The 19309-nt window shown below is 48.5% G+C and overlaps 1 protein-coding gene across 2 annotated transcripts in view; it reads right to left on the reverse strand.

The window, feature by feature from the left end:
* Positions 1–18752, reverse strand: part of LOC135377144 (uncharacterized) — a 90420-nt gene extending 71668 nt beyond the window's left edge. For both annotated transcript variants that reach the window (XM_064609443.1, XM_064609441.1), the window contains exon 1: positions 18630–18752. In XM_064609443.1, coding sequence (XP_064465513.1) covers positions 18630–18712 — 83 coding nt within the window. In that variant the 5' untranslated portion in view covers positions 18713–18752. The remainder of the gene's footprint in view (positions 1–18629) is intronic.
* Positions 18753–19309: the final 557 nt, after the last annotated feature.

A 19309-nucleotide genomic window follows, 5' to 3' on the forward strand; every position in this document is an offset into this window, starting at 1 on the left:
GAAAGACGACGTGACCAAAAGTGCTATATAGCGTTGTTCACATGTGCCGTAACACGCGCGGTACATCTTGAGCTTGTCACCAGCATGTCGACGGATGCTTTCCTGTGGGCATTGAGACGCTTCGTTTCTAGAAGAGGAACTCCGACGACGCTTTATTCCGATAATGCGACGACCTTTAAGCGAGCCGCGAAGGACCTAAGGTTCATGGTCAAAATGGTGAAAAGCGAAACCATTCAAGACTACTTCGCTAACCACAAGATACAATGGAAATACATTGCTGAGAGAGCCGCCTGGTGGGGCGGCTTCTGGGAGCGGCTGGTAAGAACGGTGAAAACAACGCTGCGGAAGGTGCTTGGACGAAGTAGCCTCCATTTCGAAGGACTGACAACAGTACTCAGCGAAGTTGAAGCAGTAGTCAATTCGCGACCCCTGACTTTCACGTTCAGTGATGCTGGAGAGCCACAGCCGTTGACACCATCCCACTTTTTAATCGGACAAAAGCTGACTAGTCTTCCTTCACTGAACTCGGCCAAGAATATGTCATCCACACCAGAGGAACTGAACCCCAAGAACACTCGCGATCCTCAGGACGTCCTCAAAGTGTCATCGCGTCCTCGTCCGTGATGGGATGTCCGGAGAAGATCCGGAGAGTGTCATCATGGGATCTTCCAGTGATAGTCATTTGCGTACATCCTGCGGCCGCCAGCCGGAGGACATATATAGGAGAAGTACATTAGTTTAATAATGCGATGTACGTTTCTATGCCTGCGCCCATTAATTAGTGTTTCGGTTTGTTTGTCATAACCAAATTGAACCAAATCAGCAGATGTATGAACTACAAAATATTACAAAAAGAGAATAGTAGAATAGAAAGAGAAAATACAAAAATACAGGAATACAAATACAAATTGAATGATTTCAACGGATACTCCATGCACTGGGTTCAATGTGCGATAAAATATAGCTTGCTAGACCTTTCATTGTGACCTCGTTGCCATGAACATCCGTGCAAGGTCCCTGACGGGATGCTGCACGGAGCATTTCCGTGGAAAATACAGAAAAGTGATGGCATATTACAGCGCGTGCTTGACTTTCGGTGGATGTTTTAAATCCACTAAGTAGGAAACATGGACGCTACCTTGGTTGTATCCTTATACTCCAAGGAATTCGTCACTGGTCTGTTACTTATACATGAAATTGAATTAAACTTAGGTTCCTCACCCTTGGTTTTGACTGCGATGCTAGGAGGACTCTTGCATATGCGGAAGTTCGCAAGATAAGCAATATATAGTATATGATTTATCTGCGAAAGGAAATGCCACTGTTGGATATTCCTTTCAAAGTCGGCTGTCTTAGTCTTACACTTAGTGGCACATGACTTTTTATATTTTTTGCTTTTTATACCACGCCACCCATTGTTCGTCATCAAAAAACATCGAGAATGAGAGACGGAAAATGACAAGCTGGTGGCCGAGGTTGAAAACCGCAAAAGAGAGAGTCCGTTTCCAGTGTATACGTCTGCACACTTCTAAGAGTGAGAAATGAAAGCAGATTTACTGGAGAATTTCATATTATCCTATAGTGCTCCTGAGAGTATCCCAGTCTTGTCCCCAGATGTTGTCCCTAGGACCATCTCTGGAGTCTCATTCTAACACTTTTCTAACAAATTGAGGATCATATGGGGATATTCCCAGGATGTCACTGCTGTCCCGCAATGACATCCTCAGGATAAGTGAGGGATGTCAGCGTGTTCTTGGGGAAGCGACGGTGGAAGTATCAGGTCGAAGTGACTGAAAGATTTTGGAATAGGTGGAGGAGAGAATATCTCCTAGAGTTAGCATCAGCGCATCGAGCACGACATGCGGACTGTCATCACTTGCGAGTTGACGACATCGTGCTGCTTCATGACGAAAAGGTGCCAAGGCACATGTGGAGAGTGTGCAGAATAACTGAGACGTTTCCTGGACGAGATGGCACGGTCCGATCTTGCAAGATAATGTTACCGAATGGCTTCGAACTGCGGCGGCCAGTTCAGGCTGTATTTCCTCTCGAGTTGGTTGACTGATTATGAGCATCTGTTGCTCATTGCGGGGGAGATTGTTGGATTTTGTGGGTGTGTTGAAGAGGAAAACGAGTTGTAATAAAAGAAAACGATCGGGTAGGCGCGAGGCCTGCATGCGATTGGAACTTTTGCTTCGAAAGCTGTTCGAGACAGTCTGGTTGTCTTCTGGGTCACTATAGTAGTTCCCCGTTCGGGTAGAAGAATATTCCACAACAGTAGTGCGTTTCGGTCTCGGGAGAGTTACGTGCAGACACCGCTAGGTGTACTGCCGATGAGCATCCATGTGGGGCATGGTTTCGATTTCTGCACCGATAGCTCCCCTAGCGGTACTTGAACACAACTCTCCTACGCCCACCATGTTGCCCTATTCTGATGCACGGAGGCCGAAGTTTTCGTCGCTCCGTCTATTTTTTTAAGCTGAGTATGGCTTCCACAATTTTTCTACAGATTTCGTACGCATAAATGCGCCATCGTGCGCCACCGGAAGTTTGTTAGTTAGGTAGACAACAAGCAATGTGCCTAAATGCGGGTCATGTTTTTTTGCACACACCGTGTGGTTAACTGTCGAAAGGAGTCTGTTGCGCCCGTAAACTATGGCCGAAAGATTTGGGGAGGGAAGCGGCGTGGTTGATCACTGGACAGCTCAGCATACTACTGCCGTTTACCGGATGTGCTCCACCCTTGCAGGTAATGTTGGAGCGGATGGAGTCAGACCGTCACGTAGCATTTCCAGCAGATTCCTCCCGTCACAGTGTGCGACTGAAAGCCCAGTGCGGAGCCAGTGAAGGATTAGGGAAGGAAATGGACAGAAGCTCTTAGGCTGCACGTCATACATATGTCTGTAAGTCCCAAACGTCGCCACACGAACATTGGAGAGCTGTTTCGGCCTTATTGGGCCATTATCAGTAATGCGTTGGTAGGCGCGACGTTTGAGCGAGTGGGTTGGGAATATCACGTGGAACGTGATGTCTTCTCACCAGGGTGAGTGACTCACCTCGTAAAGCCCAGTGCAAGGTCAGTGAAGTATTAAGGAAATAAAATTAGCAGACGCTCTTTGACTGCACGTGAAACATGTGTTTGTAAGTCCCGGCCGTTGTCACACCAGCACTGGACAGCTGTCTCGGCCTTATTACCACAGTACCATAACCACCGTACCGTACCACAGGCCACAGTACCATCACTTATATGTATACAGTCAACCCTCGATTTATGAACACCCTCGGTTCCCCGAAAAATCGTTCATAAATCGAGGGATTCATAAATCGAAAAATCCGTGAAGTGAGTATACTATTGAGCAAATGGAACAGTATTTCCGAGTTGGGATTGTGTTTATAATGTAATATATCGTGTAATTTTGCTTTCGACCACGCCTTCTGCTGTATCAATCTCACAAAGAACAGACGTTAGCACATTCACACTATGTTTATTATGCAATACTAAATTGTTTAATTTTGCTTTGGACCTTCCGCTGTGTCAATCTTGTGAAGAAGAGATGTCAGCACATTCACACTCGACTGGTCTCGGATTTCTTCTGGGATTTTTAACATCTGTTTGCGTATTAATCTCCGGGTGACAGGGGCCACCTTATTCATCAATTGAGGTCAGGAACACTTGGTCGCCACTTGTGCGACCCCGGAAAACCCGTTTCGTGTTCGGATTTCGAGGGGTTAAGAACCGAGGGTGCAATACCTGGAAAACGTTTTGTCCATTCAGGTGTCATTCATAAGACCACGGAATAATCCCTTTGAAGGTTTCTGTTGACCTCGAAACGATCCGTTCATAAATTGAGGGCAAAAACGCTGGGCAACTCCTAGTTGGTTCCCAGAAATTCCATTCATTATTCGGATATCGAGGTTCATAAAACGAGGGAAGAATGCATGTAAAAAGTTTGGTTCCTCGTGCTCCTGTTCATAAAACGGGGGAATTCATAAATCAAAGGTTCATAAATCGAGGGTTGACTGTATATAGATACGATGTAACTTTATCGGTACAGCTACCGAGAGTATTTCCAACTTTGTAGATTACCGTGTCAATGATATATCCCAAAAACTTCCATCCTACATCAAAGAACAAATCACTTCCTGGAAATAATAAGTCACAGCCAACCTCCTGCTTCAACTTTGCTGATCATGCTAGACGTTTCTTCCCTCTATACCAACATCCCTCACGAAGATGGCATTGCTCCAGTTCAAAAGGGCGTTTTTAAAATAAATATCTGGACAACCCATATGATCATTCTGTTCTATTCAGGTTCCTTGGCTTTATTCTGAAAGAGAACTTGAGAGAATTTGGCTGTACACATTGCTTGCAAGTCAGTAGCACAGCTATGGGCACTAAGATCACACCAAGCTATGGAAAGATTTCAATGGAAGATCTGGATAAGACATTTGTTCCAACGGGAGAAAAAGTCGACGTTGTACAAGCGTTTTCTGGACGGTACCTTCATGGTTTGGCCATATTCGGAAGACGCCCTATTTATATTCATTAGCGATTTCAACTCAGCACATCCGGACATCAAATTCACCCATTCTTTATGAGCTCTAACCGTTAACTTCGTGGATGTCCAAGTAAACTTAACTTCAGAATGTGGTTCTGTTAACATCTTTGTAACGTTCAATAACAATGTTTTAAACATCCACAGTATTGCCACCACAGTATTCTTCTTCAGTCAGAGCTCATGGGTCAAATCTTCCCGGAACTCCCACATGTAACCTACAGGCGCATGCAAAACCTCAATGATAATCTAGTCAGCTCCAAGGTCAACCGACCAGCAAGTCCGACAGTAGGCTGCCATCCTTGCAATGGCCGCAGATACAAAATACCCAAACTAATGAAAGATACCCACTTGCTTGAGAGCAGAAATTCTAGTGTCTCTGTCAAAATTCATTTTGAACACAACATTCCAACACGAACGAGCAACTGTACACGAGCTCGAGCTCTGACGATTAACGAAGCTGTACGCAGGTGGGGTCAGGTGATCCTTATCCTCTTCGCAATTTCTTATATTCCCGCGGCGGAGATATGGCGAGCATCTGGCTAGATCTCCAGTTTGTGCAGAAGCTGTACTGGTCGCCGTAGGACAGATCCATTGGGGAGCATGACTTTACATGCACGGATGACGCCGTCACGTCCTGGCTGAATCTCTGTGACGCGTGCAAGAGGCCACAAGGCTCTACTAAGAGGCTTAGAAGAAAGGAGTACCAATTCGCCCACCTGGAATGGCACGGTGGAACTGTACTGGAAGCGATGGGCAGACGGTAGCTCGGAGATGTATTCGCGAGCCCATCTGCGCCAAATTCGTCGAGCAAGCTTTGTCGAAGCTGCATCCTTTCAAGGAGCGAGGAGCGCGTATCATTGGCCACGCTGCCTGTGTCTGAACAGTCCGGTAGAACAGTTAACCGTTTTCCGACAAGAAAGTGGGAGGGACACAGAGGAGAAAAATCCCTGGGGTCGTCGGATATGTACGTTAGAGGTCTAGAGTTGATCATGGCTTCGATTTCGGTGAGGACGGTGGTAATCTGCTCGAAGGATAGGCACGTTCGACCGAAGGACTTTCGCAAAGCGTCCTTCACCGACCTCACGAGGCGCTCCCAGAACCCGCCCCACCAGGGTGCGCGTTCAGCAATAAAGATCCATTGAATGTGATGGTCGACACAGTAGCTTTGAAGGGGCGCAGCGTGAACGAGGCGGTGGAGCTCTGCAATGTCTTGTGACGCCCGTTTGAAAGTTCGGAAGTTGTCCGAGTACACTTTGCACGGAATTGATCTTCTTGCAACAAAGCGTCTAAATGCCTGGAGGAAGTCGGCAGCGCCCATGGATGAAGTCAGTTCCAAATGTACGGCGCGTGTAGTAGCACAGGTGAACAAGGCTATGTACGATTTCAGACTCGAACTTTGCTGATCCGTGCAGTAATAGATGGGACCGGCAAAATCAATACCAGTAACGTAGAAAGGTGCAGTCTGGGAGGAACGATCGGATGGAAGAGGCGCCGTTCGTTGGTGCAAATTGGAGCTGCCAAATCGTCGACACGTGACACACGTATAGATGACCCTCTTCACTGTTTGTCGTCCTCTTAGTACCCAGAACCGTTCCCGTAGTTGAGCAAGAGTGCCCTGCACCCCAGCATGGTGCTGTTGAATGTGGATATGTGTCACCAGAAGCCTAGTAAAATGGTGACTGCCAGGTAGGATTATAGGATATATCGAAGACTTGTCCAGGTCGCTGAAGACCAGTCGGGTTTTGAGTCGAAGAAGACCGTTAGAATCTGAGAAAATCTCGAAAGTCTTGAGAGAGTCGTGTCTTTCAGGATGCAGACCGAAAGCTTCTAGTTGCACGCCCTTATACCAATAGTGTTCCGCTATTTGTTGTTCGTCAAGTGATAGGGAGAGAGATCGTCGGTCTGGGGCGCTAGGCGACCTTTGGCAACGTCGAACAAAACGGAAAATCCACGCCGTTACGGTTATGACACGCATGTAGCTACTGTAATCAAGGAGAGTTAGTAAAGGCTGAGAGGTTACGTGAGTGTGCAGGACCGAGATCTCTTCAGGACATGAGCAAAGAGGCTCTAAACTCTGAGTTGATGAGCCGAGTGAGGAGGGTTCCGGAGGCCAGAGGGCAGGAGGTTCATGAAGCCATTGAGGTCCAGAGAGCCACGCCTGGTTCCGCAGAAGCTGGGTGGCTGTAATTCCTCGCGATAACAAATCAGCAGGGTTCTGATGCCCGGGACAATGCCTCCAAAGGTCTGGAGATACATAACGCTGGATCTCTATGACGCGATTGCTGACAAATGGGGGGAGATTTGTTGGCGTTGTCCGAATCCACGATAGAGCAATCATGGAATCGGTCCAGGCGTGACATTGAGAGCGGGGAATGTTAAAAACTGCTGACGCAGTCTGGATTAGTCTTGAGGATAGTAAGGCGGCGAGAAGTTCTAGTCTCGGAAGAGTCTGTCGCTTTAAAGGTGCCACTCTAGATTTGGCAACGACGAACGAGGTGCGTGTTGTGTCCGGGTTACGGAGGTAGACGACTGCTCCGTAAGCCAAGGGGCTTGCATCGCAAAATGTTCGTAGTTCGTAGTTCGCAAAAAGTTCGTAGAGACATCAGGATCCAAAAGTCGGGGTACCGAGAAGTTTTGAAGCTTCGGTATTTCTGAACACCACCCTTGCCATGCGGTTGAGTGTTCCGGTTGAAGTTGTGTATCCCATGAAGCCTTTTCCTCCCATAGGCGCTGGAAAAGAATCTTGGCAGATATAGTGAATGGCAGCAAGAATCCAAATGGGTCAAATATGCGAGATACGGCGCGCAAGACCTGTCGCTTTGTGCATGGGCTAGACTTCAGGAACTCGGATACGGAAGACAGAGCACAGCATAGGTCATCGGTCGTGGTGCACCAAGTAACTCCTAAGACGTTAACAGAAAGTGTCGTAGCACGGCTTAAACCTTGCTCTTCGAACTGTTTCTGAAGTGCAGGTTCGTTGGTGAGCCACTTGCGAACTAGTAGACCTGCCTTATCGAAAATTTGAATAGTTTCTTTGAACAACTGCAGAGCTTGAGGGTAATCGTCTGTGCCAGTAACAAGATCGTCGACATAGAAGTTATCTTTCAGCTTGCTGGTTGTCCAAGGGTACTCCAAGGCTAGAGACTGTAGGTGATGTTGAATTGTGGCGGCCAGAAGGAAAGTGCTCCGTCTACTGAAGGTGCCACCTTATACCAGAAGAAGCGAAGGTAATCCCGGTCTTGTTTGTCGAGGAAGATCTGGAGGAAAGCCTTCTCTATGTCCGCAACGATGGCGACCCTTTTAGAGCGGAAGCTGAGCAGAAGCCGCAACATGTCCGGATTGAGGTTTGGTCCTGAGGCGAGGAGATCGTTCAAGGATTGTGATCCTGGTCCCTTTGAGCTAATGTCAAAGACAATCCTCACTTTTGTAGTCTCCCGATCTTCGCGTATTACGGCATGGTGGGGCATGTAATATGCTTGAGAGACGAGGGACGAAGGGTTTACCCGTTCTGCATGGTCTAGGTTAATGTATTGTCGAATAGTTCTGTCATATGTCTCGAGAAGGGCTTTACTTTGACGGAGTTTCCTGGTTAGGACGTTAAGTCGCTTCAGAGCCAGCGACTGGTTATCAGACAGAGTCTTCTTGCTCCCCTTCCATGGAAGACGAACAGTGTATCGTTGTTCGGATAACCCGGTTGTTACCGCGAACTGCTGAAGAACAAGGTCCTCTTGAGGTCTGGCGGGGCAAGATATCTCCTCAATCCCAAGATGTTCAACATCCCAAAATCGTCGCAACTTCTGACTTATGGTAACATCTTTCGCCTGTACATGTAATGCATGAGCCACTTGGGCATGAGGTTCGTGGTTCGACGGAGCAGGGCCTTGTAGGACCCAGCCGAAGATAGTTTCCACGGCGACTAGACCTCTGCGAAGCTTGCGAACCTTTCCTGTTACGACGCTCCAGTAGTAGTCGCATCCTATAAGGATTGAAATTCCTGGTATTTCGAGGCGATGAACAGTGTCGTCTGCCAATGTCATGTTTGATTGAGAGAGTTCCTTAATGAGATTTCCATCGGGAATTGGGAGACTTCCCATACACAAGTCCTCAATCTCGAGTGCTTCGAGCTCTAAAGACTGCGCGCTTAAAGGTGATGTCAAGGCAACCTTGACACAACGTGATACGTTTTCGTTGTTGGCGCGACGTCCCAAAGCAAATATAGTGAGCTCTTTGTAGCCCGACGTAGAACAGTGGAGTTTGGCAGAGACATCCTTTCGGATGAAGGTGCGTTGGCTGCCCCCATCAAGAAGTATACGTATGAGTCTTCTTCGGGATGATGGCCTGGCAGATGCCGTTGCTCGTGCGGTCTGCAGTAAAATGACTGAGCTAGGATTGACGGTAGAAACATTGATGGAAGCGCGATCAGTGAGGGCTGCCATATCTTGAGAAGACACTGTCAGCTGGTCAGTCAATGGTATGGCAGAACGTGGAGATATCAGATTCTGTTCTACAGAAGAGACGTTTGTGGCTTCCGGAGTCTTGCAGCATAAAGCGGTTAAGTGTTTACCACAGCAGTTGCTACAGGACAGATTTCTAGAGGTTCGGCAATCCTTTGCAAGGTGCTTGTATTTGCCGCATTTGAAGCAACAGCCGGCTTGTTTCAATTTAGTAATCTTCTGGTCAGGGGTTAGGAATACGGTGCAGGTGGCAACCGAATGCTGTTGTGAACCGCACAGTATACATCTTTGTATTCCTTTGTTCTGATGCGTGCATTCTGTGGTTGCTGTAAGAGCGGCGGCTGAGGCGTTTCTTTGAGAATGTACCGGAGGCAGAGCTAGCGCTGAACTACCAGAATCCTTGCGTCGAACTACCATCCTTTCTCTGTTTTCAATTTCTCGTCGAAGAAAGGCAAGTAGGGATATGAGGGTGGCAGACTCAACCAGAGTAGAACTTTCGTGATGCGATTCCGAGGAAGATGTCGCTTGTGTATTATCTTCATTGGCCCCTATTTGTCGGCGGTAATATTCAAGTTCCAAATCCGGAGGAAGTTTGCGTAGCAGAGCCGTAACAAGTACAATGCTGTAGGAACTTTCCGGTACACGAAGGCTTTTCAAGTTTCGCATCCGTACTGTAACTGTGTCGAATAACATGCGAAGTTTCGCCACGTCGTCGGAAGACCGCACCACTGGAAGCTCAAAGGATGAGTCATGTGCTCTGATATCAGACGATCGGGATTTCCAAATTGCTGAGGAAGAATTTGGATGGCCGTAGGATAATTCTCCACAGTGAGATCAAGACCTCTAATTGCGAGGTCTGCCTTCCCTTTGACTAGAGATCTCAAATACTGGAATCTTGCAGTAACTGATAAGGTTGGATTCTGATGGACTCCAGAACTGAATTGGTCCCAGAAGGACTGCCAAGATGACAGTTCCCCAGTAAAGGGTTCAATTTGGAGCTTTGGTAATCGTGGCACGTTAGTGGACAATTGTAATGCCGTGTTGCTTTGGATTAGGGGTTGGCGAGCGTTGTTAGTCGTTGGAAGACTCGTGTTCGAAAGATGGCGCTTCGCCCTGAGGGTAGCATCGGCAATAAGCTCGAGATACTGGTCACATCCTTCCGCTTCGGTATCAATTTCGTCATCGTCCACAAGGGCTGCAATCTGGCTATCCATACCTGCGAGTATAGCCGCCTTGTCGGTGAGAAGAGAAAGCTTGAGCTCTAGATCTTGGCGAGAGGGGCTTGTCGAATCCAGGAAGTCCTTGATCTCGTCGGTTAGCCTTGTGATCCTGGCGCGTACGGGGGCCCGTTGTCGTTTGAAGCGGTCCATGCTCGGAGAACCCTTTCGTCCAGAAGAGAAGAGGTGTGAGACCCGTTCACCACTGTCACCTACAAGAAGAACCGAGCCGGCGGTATTCCCATACTGTTTCGACCAGCAACTACTGACTACTCCTTCTGGAAGGTGAATCGTAATGCGGTCGCTAGTGAGATACGCCTGCTAACCCAACAACAGGTTATGCACCACCGTTTCCACCGAGATGGTTCTCTCTTCGTCTCCGTACGGTCCGAAGCAGCCGCCCGCAACCTTTTGTCTACTAAGTGCTTAGCTGGCATTCCGGTGATACCATCCATACCCCAATCGTACGCCAGAAATATGGGCAAGATATATGATGTTCCAAGAGAGTATTCGAACGACGACCTCGTGCTCTATCTTAATGACGCAGGGGTTTTATCAGCACGGCGACAGGTTCGGCATTCCCTAGCAGAAGATGGCAGTGATGTGTTCACCCCGTTACGGAGCGTTATCCTGACTTTTGAACCTACAATCCGTCTTCCTCCCCGAATTGCCCTTGGGTTTCAGACCTTCACAGTCCAAGAGTACATAGAAGGCCCCATACAGTGTTATAACTGCCAACGATTTGGCCATATTGCACGAAATTGCCGTGGTTCTACACGGTGTGGCATCTGCGCCGGACCTCACCGGAGATCAGACTGCAACAATAAAAGAGAGCCAAAGTGTGCTAACTGCAAATCCAGCCATCCCGCATCATTTTCTTTATGTCCTGTCAAGACCGCCGCCACCAAGAGGCACCAAGACCGAACCCTACGACTTCCGTCTGACGCTCCTAGGGATGCTAGTGCCACACTCCCGTCTCGTACAAATGCACAAGAATTTCCTGCACTACCCCCTCGATCTGCACCAGGTAAACGAGGGTCGCTAAACACAGTCGCGGCTACGCCTATCACAAGCGCACCGCCTCCTCGTCCATCAAGACAGATTACAAACACTTACGCCAGTGTGACGGAACCAGCACCCTCATCAGCCCCCCAATATATGCCTCCTCTGGGACTCTTCTCAGCGGTACTCGCTGCCCTTAAAGGGAGAATCCGCATAAGGTCCCTTCCGAGATTTTCGAATATTCGTCACCTTTAGCCATCAACGACCATGCCTGTAAAATATCTCCTTCGAAAACTGAGTCAAACTTGATAAAAATGATTTTCTTCTATGACGCGCTCGGTGACAGGGTAGTGCGAGCCACGAGCGCTTTTCTGCAAGCAACACCGAGCGTGATGTAAGTCGCGAGATATCCCGCGCCGTCCGCCTTGCTTTGCTGTGTGTTTTGGCAGTTTTGACGAAGGAAATTTTCCGTAGCAATTGTGTTCGTTACGTCGCACACTGATCTTACACCCACCACGATGGCCGGTAAGACATGCTGTATAATCAGTTGTGGCAACAGGTCGGATACAACAAGGGACGTAGCATATTTCCAGTTTCCGACGGCCAAACAACGTCACCTGCGGGCACCTGCCGGAGGCACCGACCGCACGTGCACCTGCAACATGTTTCATATTACGCGTGCACCCGTGGCACATATACAGGGTGTCCCAGAAAACGTGTCATTGAATTATAATAAAAAAACTACGCCACCTAGAATCATGCGGTCAACAGCATTTGTTTTTATTAGTTTTTGCCACCTCCTAATGTGAATGTCATGTACTCCAAGTTTAATTATGTAAATATTTGCGAACTGAGCTCGGAAATTTGCCAAGTAAAGGTCACTTTTTTACCCCACCAATATGAAGAGCGTGCCGAATACACTCAAATTCATGATAATTCGCAGTGATATTCACGAGCTATTCCATCGGAAAAAATAGCCGAATATCATGCTTTTCGGAGCACCGGACAATAGCGCACGATGACTTTTTGAGCGCAATCGCTCTCAGTGCGACGAAAGGAGGTTCCGAAGCCAGCCCACAGAGTGATAGTAGAAAAAGTAACAGTTCCTAAAATTGGGAGACGGAAAGCAAAATCCCAGCGAAAGTCGGACATGATAAGCCGTGCCTGTTTTATCTCTTTCTGCGATGTCGGGGAGGGCTGGGTTTCCAACCTCCTTTCGTCGGACTGACAAAGACTGCGCTGAAAAATTCATCGTGCGCTATTCTGTGCGACCTCCGTAGAGTATGATGTTCGGCTATTTTCTCCGATGGGATAGCTCCTGAATATCCCCGTCAATTATCATTAATTTGACTAAATTAGACACGCTCTTCACATTGGTGGGGTAACAAAGTTACCTTTAATAGGCAAATTTCCGACTTAAGCTCGCAAAAATTTACATAATTAAACTTACGTTACACGACATTTACATGAGGAGGTGGCAAAAACCCAGTAAGAACAAATGCCATTGACCGCATGACTCTAGTTGGTGTAGTTTTTTTTACTATAATTCAATGACACGTTTTCTGGGACACCCTGTATAAGAATGTGTGACAACCTATTAGAAACTCATCATTAGTTACTCCGAGTTCGACAGCCTTCAGTGTATGGGTCCGAGGCCTCGGTTTCAAGCGACGCGCGCACTGGTACAGGGTCCGTCGAATACGGCGAGTCGTTGTGGTTTATGGTGACGGTCAAGTCATTCTCCTCATTAGAATAGACGTCTGAATCGGGCTGAAGTCCCGTGGAGTTCTATTCTGATGCGGAGTCCGTTTCCATGATTGCACGTTGAGCGTAACTTGCTTCCTTGTGTCTTCAATGCAATACAACACATGGGAATCACGGCAGACGAATCTCGCGACTGACGTCACGGCGTGGCGCTCCTCGATTCCGATGCCACCGCCTGCTCTCAGAGTTTCGGTTTCGCTTTATCGTTTTCGCTGTTTATAAATTATACGCGCACGTTTATACGAAACGGAGGCTGTTGTCAGCATCTGGGGGGTGGTCTCTGCTGAAATCAACTTTCACTTAATTTTGGGCACAACCGTTGCGGATCCTCCCTTTAAGGCCATTGTCTCTGCTTTTCCTGGTGCGTCGCAACTGCCCGAGGTTCAAGCGCTTCTGGCACTGGAGGCATTATCTTCGCATCAGCATGACGGAATTGTATAAAAACGCCCTGGCCATGCAGTGGAATCCTCGAAGCCTGCGTAACAAGCTCCCAGATCTTAAATTACATCTCCAACAGTACAAGTTCCCTTTCATAGCTATATGCGAACACGGCATGGATTGTACACATCGTGTTAGTGGATACACAATCTATCGCCCTCATCATTCCCCTGAGAGTAGAGCAGCGCTATACGTTCGCAATGACCTCGTTGCTGCACCCATCGGCTCAGTTTGCCATCGCTCTTATGATTACGTCACATGCAGGATCCGCCTTGGCCCCATGCTGTTAACGGTCGTCAGTATCTATATCCGTCCCGCGGTACAGGTCCCGTGGAGTGACCTGGAACGCTTACTTGGTTCTCTGGAAGCCCCGGCGCTTGTGCTAGGGGACTTCAATGCACATCACTCGGCCTGGGGAAGCCGAAGGACGGACAGTAGGGGAAGGAGGTTGTTAGAGGCAATGGAGAATAATAACATGTGCCTGCTGAACAACCGCGAGCCCACTTACATGCGATCCCCAATGTCACTTGATGTATTGGACCTCTCGTGGTCCTCAACCGACATAATTCGCCACTTGTCGTGCGCTACAGACGTCGACACTAGAGGTAGCGATCATTTTCCTCTATATATTTCGCACGACAGACTGCCCCTCTCAGCAACTGCTGGACTGATTTCTTTCACAAACTGGAGACGTTTTCGTGCGGGCCTCAGAACATCTGTGCACACCGGTATGTTCCCAGAGGCTCTCTCTCAAGCAATTACCCGCGGTATTCAGGACGCGGTGGTCATGTCTAAAAGGGTAACAGGCCATATCGGCCATTCCCCCGCTATTAATCACCTTGGAGCATTACGTCGCCGAGCAGAAAGAACGGCTCGTCGGACAGGGCAACTTACGGACATTGTGGAATACCGCCGGATGAAAGCTAAAGTAACACGAGAACTTAAAAACGAGGACAGGAAGCGTTGGCGTAAGTTTTGCCACCACCTTTCACCGTTCGATCCGGCCACGAAGATCTGGCGGACAATCCGATCTCTGAAGGAGGCGCCCCCTCAAAAGAACCCTCTCGCGGCCTTGGCTATCGTTCAGCGTGTAGACGAGAACACGCTTGCGACGGACTTCTGTGTGGTACTAACGACTCCGGCGGCTGCCTCGACCACGCCCCTACACCACAGTTTTGCCCACAGTTTGACGGCTGAACTTCACCACGACTGGCCCCGTCCCCCGGAAGTTATGGACCGCGACTTCACACTAATCGAGCTAAAGGCAGCGTTGAAGCTTGTGAACGCCAGCTCGTCCCCTGGGCCCGATAAAATCACCTATGCCGCCCTACGAAACCTTGACGGGCGGTCACTCCAAGCTCTCCTTCATGTCTATAATACGTCTTGGCAACAAGGATCTTTACCACATACATGGAAGGAGGCCTTGGTTGTTCCCATCCTGAAACCAGGCAAGCCCCCAAATGCCCTATCCTCCTTTCGCCCGGTGAGCCTGACAAGCTGTGTGGGGAAACTGATGGAGAGAATGGTTTTGCATCGCCTCGACTGGTGGCTCGAAAAACAACGTGCGTTCCCTCACGAAATGGCTGGATTTCGTCGCCACCGAAGCTCCATGGATCCAGTTCTCGACCTAGTCTCAACAGTTCAACATGCTCGAGCCCATCGACGGATCGTCCGATCGGTCTTCCTCGACATCAAGCGCGCCTATGATACCGTCTCGCACATTTGTGTGCTGCATGCCTTGCGCTCGTTTGGAGTATCCGGTCGGCTCTTCATCTGGCTCCAAGACTTCCTTACGGACCGAACTGTCGCTGTCCGTACGTCCCAAGGCCAAAGCCCTCAGCATCCTGTTCCCCAAGGAGTCCCCCAAGGAAGCATTCTCAGCCCGACACTCTTTAACGTGGTGATGGCCGGCCTACAATCAGTAATTCCTCGCAAAGTGTCGTTCTCCGTGTATGCAGATGACGTCGCCCTTTGGACAGTAGGAAAATCACGCCCGGCTCTCCAGCGCCGCCTGCAGCTCGCTTTAAACAATATCCATACGTACCTGACGCACCTCGGGATGGACCTTTCACCCGAAAAGTGTGTCGAGCTCCCTTTCACGCGTAAAGCTATGGCCAATTTCCCACTTTGGCTTGGTTTAAAGAAGCTAGAACCAGTACGCTTTCACCGCTTCCTTGGCGTGATAATCGACTCGGACTTGCGCTGGGCTCGGCACATTAAACACCTTGAAACTAAAGTGCAGCGATGGCTCCCCGCAATCCAACATCTTTCTGGACCCAGGATGGGGCTGTGATCAGCGTTCCCTGCTCGCGGTTCACGCGGCATTGGTGAGGGCAACTGTGCTTTACAGCCTTCCTATTCTGCACAGGATATCAACAACTTCATTAAATACGCTTCGGTCCCTGTTTGCTCGAAGCCTTCGTCGATGCCTCGGAGTTCCAAGAATGGCTGAAACACGACAAGTACTGGCTGAAGCTGGTGAGCTCCCGATTGAAGTTCTCCGTGAACGGGAAACGGCTCGGCACTACCTCCGTTTGCGTGCTCACATTCCCCGCCACCCGCTACTCAGGAAAATTCGATACCGCCCTGGAAGCGACTTCTATCGAGTAGCGCAGAGGACACGCCAGACTCTCACTGGCTTCATAACTAAGGACACTATACCGCCGGAAGCCCCCTGGTCTCTACCGGTACCGCCCACTTTTGTACGCCTCCCAAACCTTCTGCAAAGAAGAGATCAGGTCCCCCCTCAAGTCCTCCGAGCCCATTTTCATGCTCTGGTAGACGAGAAGTTTTCTACGTTTACGGCAGCATATACTGATGGCGCATCCCGAAACAACAAGTCCGCCTCAGCCTTCGTCATTCCATCCGAAGGCGTCGTGCACGGAAGACGCCTTTCACATCCAACCTCCTCCACAGCTGCGGAACTCTATGCCATCCTTTTCTTTCTACAACACATCGCTGATTTTCCACCCCGGGAATGGGCAGTCTTTACAGACTCCAAATCTGCACTTCAAGCAATTGAAACTTCCGGCATACGAGGCCCATCCGCACCCCTAGTCACAGACGTGTTAATGGCTTACCACACTATGTACGCCGCAGGCCACAGGCTAGTTCTCCAGTGGGTTCCAGCCCATTGTGGTGTCGTGGGGAACGAGCAGGCCGACAGCGCCGCAGAAGCAGCACTCTCGTCTCGGAACCGGACCCGTATTGTTCTGCTCAGAGGAGACCGCCGTTCAATTCTGCGACGTCTAGTGACACCCCTGGCTTCCCGCCAACGGACAACCGACATTCTTCCCCCCTCTATGTTGAACAGAGTTGATCCCACGCTCGCTTTCCGCATGCCACGAAACACATCTCGTCAGGATGCTGCATTAATCCACCGCATGCGCCTCGATGTGGCCTTTACAGCTCAGTGGCGTTACCGCTTGAGACAAATTGATTCTCCCACCTGCTGCCACTGTGGTGCTCTTGAGGATCTGGAGCACATTCTTCTTCATTGCCCTCACTACGAACCTTCCCGAACCACACTCTCCGAGTCTCTTCGTCAGCTGGACTCTCGCCCTTTCTCCCTACCGAAATTGCTTGGTCCCTGGCCCAATCCAGCCCAGCAACGCTCTGCGCTCAAAGGTCTTCTGACATTTCTGGACACCATCGGACTTCGATCGTTATTGTAAAGGGGCACGTTATTTTATTCCCCCCATTCCACCAAGCACTGGGGTAGAGTATCGCCTGTTGCGATGAAACTCCCCACTCTCCAAGGCCGAAAATAAAGTTGTTGTTGTTGTTCATTCAATAAATGAAGTCGCCATTTTATTCTTCTATCAAACAATCAAACTTTAGCTCCGATAGAGGCAGGGAACAACGGCACCCTTACCTCATTTACAAATTCCAATCAATCATTAACGAAGATCCCGTTGTACTTTTGAACAGTAGGGAAACAGGTGGCCTAGAAGTGATATACTTTCCTTTTATTTTTCCTGTTTATTTCTTTTGAGGGACGACCTCAGTACAGCTCGCCCTGGCCTGGCCCCAAAGAGTCTGCTACTAGCATATACTTGCAGTGATTGTGAAGTCAATTATCGAACCCAGTGAAGCAATGTGCAACCCATGTACCTCTTTTGTTCTGACGAAGACAGTGGTACTGTCGAGACGTCGATCGTTCCTTTAAGCGTTTCATAGCATATCATCACCGATGTGTTAAATTACCTATTAAATAAAATTGCGGAACTTTAATTTGCGGAAAAAGCACATGTATCAGGTGACGCTATGGGAAATTCCCTTATCTTGGGTTGCATTTTCTGTTAATCTCTTCAGTTTCTGTTAATCTCTGTTAATTTTCTGTTAATCTCTCAGGACACAGGCGCCGACAGTGTGCTCTTCCGCCCTCTGATATTGGGGGTGACGGAAAGACGGGTCTCCGAAGATGGGCAATGAACTAAATAAAGAAAAAAAAATTGCGCTCCTTCTCGATTTTTTTTGCGGACGGTCTACAGAACGAATTTTTGTTCAGCAAACGATATGAGGTCACCGAAAGGAACATATCTTCTCATTGCGACACCTGCACGGCTTTTATAATTAAAAGTTACTTTAACGATTTTTACGTAATTAGTCATTTGACGGTTGAGCAACATATGGCCAAGAACGTCCGTCGGCACAGAGGTGACGACAGCATGTCTATAGCCCTTAGTTTTTTTTAATGAAAAATATGTATTAAAAAAGGACACCCTGCACATAGTCGTGTAAGATATTGCGTACAATACTGAACGAAGGGTATGGCAAAGGATAACGCTGAGAAACTCGGGTGCGAGAAATAGTGCAACTTCAAGGCATCCTGTTAATTACATCTTATTGAGCAGGCCCATTGAAGTATATACAAAAGCAGCCGTTAAAAAGGAACCGCGGAGCTTTAAGAGTGAAGCTTTTGTACTGGACAAGCGTCATTCATTGTGTTATACAAATCTGACGTCAGAACAAGCGCTACTAGATGTTGGTCTGACGCACTGTACCCATTATCGGCATCATCCTCATGGAAACGAACTGCCACCTGCATGAGTTTTCCTTTTTCGATTTGTGCAGAAAAGACATCAAGTAAAAGTCATTATGCCGTACTAGCTCCCAAAATCTGGATATGATGCTCTACATTGCTTCGGTCATATAACGCACAATACCTTACGGGGCTAACAGGTCATTCTTACTTGATGTAGCGTTGAATGTGTTCTCGCATTAGGTCCCTTGTTGCATCAGATTTGTGGTAGGTGTCGATCAGGAAACCAAGCATATGGAAACCGATTGTCTGAATTTTCAGTTGTTCTTCTCGTAGCACCTGTTCAAAGAGTTAGTGAAAGACATGTAGATATGTTACTGATAATATCAACACTGGAATTGGACTGACAATTACAGCGTTCCGAGCGGTTTCTCATGAATCACTTGTTACCTCACGTTGCTTCTCTCAAAGGCCGTGTAGCGAGAACAGCACTCGTATGTAGCTTCGGCCCTCACAAAGCCCCCTTTGGTGCTTACAATAGTTCGCCACACCCCTTCGGAGCACACCCCTACACCCCTCCATGGTGTTGACGATGGACGCCCTTTCCACTGTGCCTCGGAATCCCGTGCAGGTAGACTTATGCGTAAAGCGTTTCTAGTAACTGTCAGTTACTTTTTGAGTAGTTTTTTTGCTGTCAGAGTAACTTTTCGTGTAATCAGTTACTCAGTAATTGATTACTATTTCAGAAGATATTAGCTTACTTTTCCGATGTTCTGCCCCAGGTCTCAGTGCCGAGAATAAGCTACGCCTCGTACCGTCAGCCTTTCTTTTGGCCGTTCAACCATTGCAAGCACTGTAACAGCGTTCTAGAGTTTCATTGTCATTCCATCT

Source organism: Ornithodoros turicata, chromosome 1, assembly GCF_037126465.1.
Source record: "Ornithodoros turicata isolate Travis chromosome 1, ASM3712646v1, whole genome shotgun sequence".
Lineage (NCBI taxonomy): Eukaryota > Metazoa > Arthropoda > Arachnida > Ixodida > Argasidae > Ornithodoros > Ornithodoros turicata.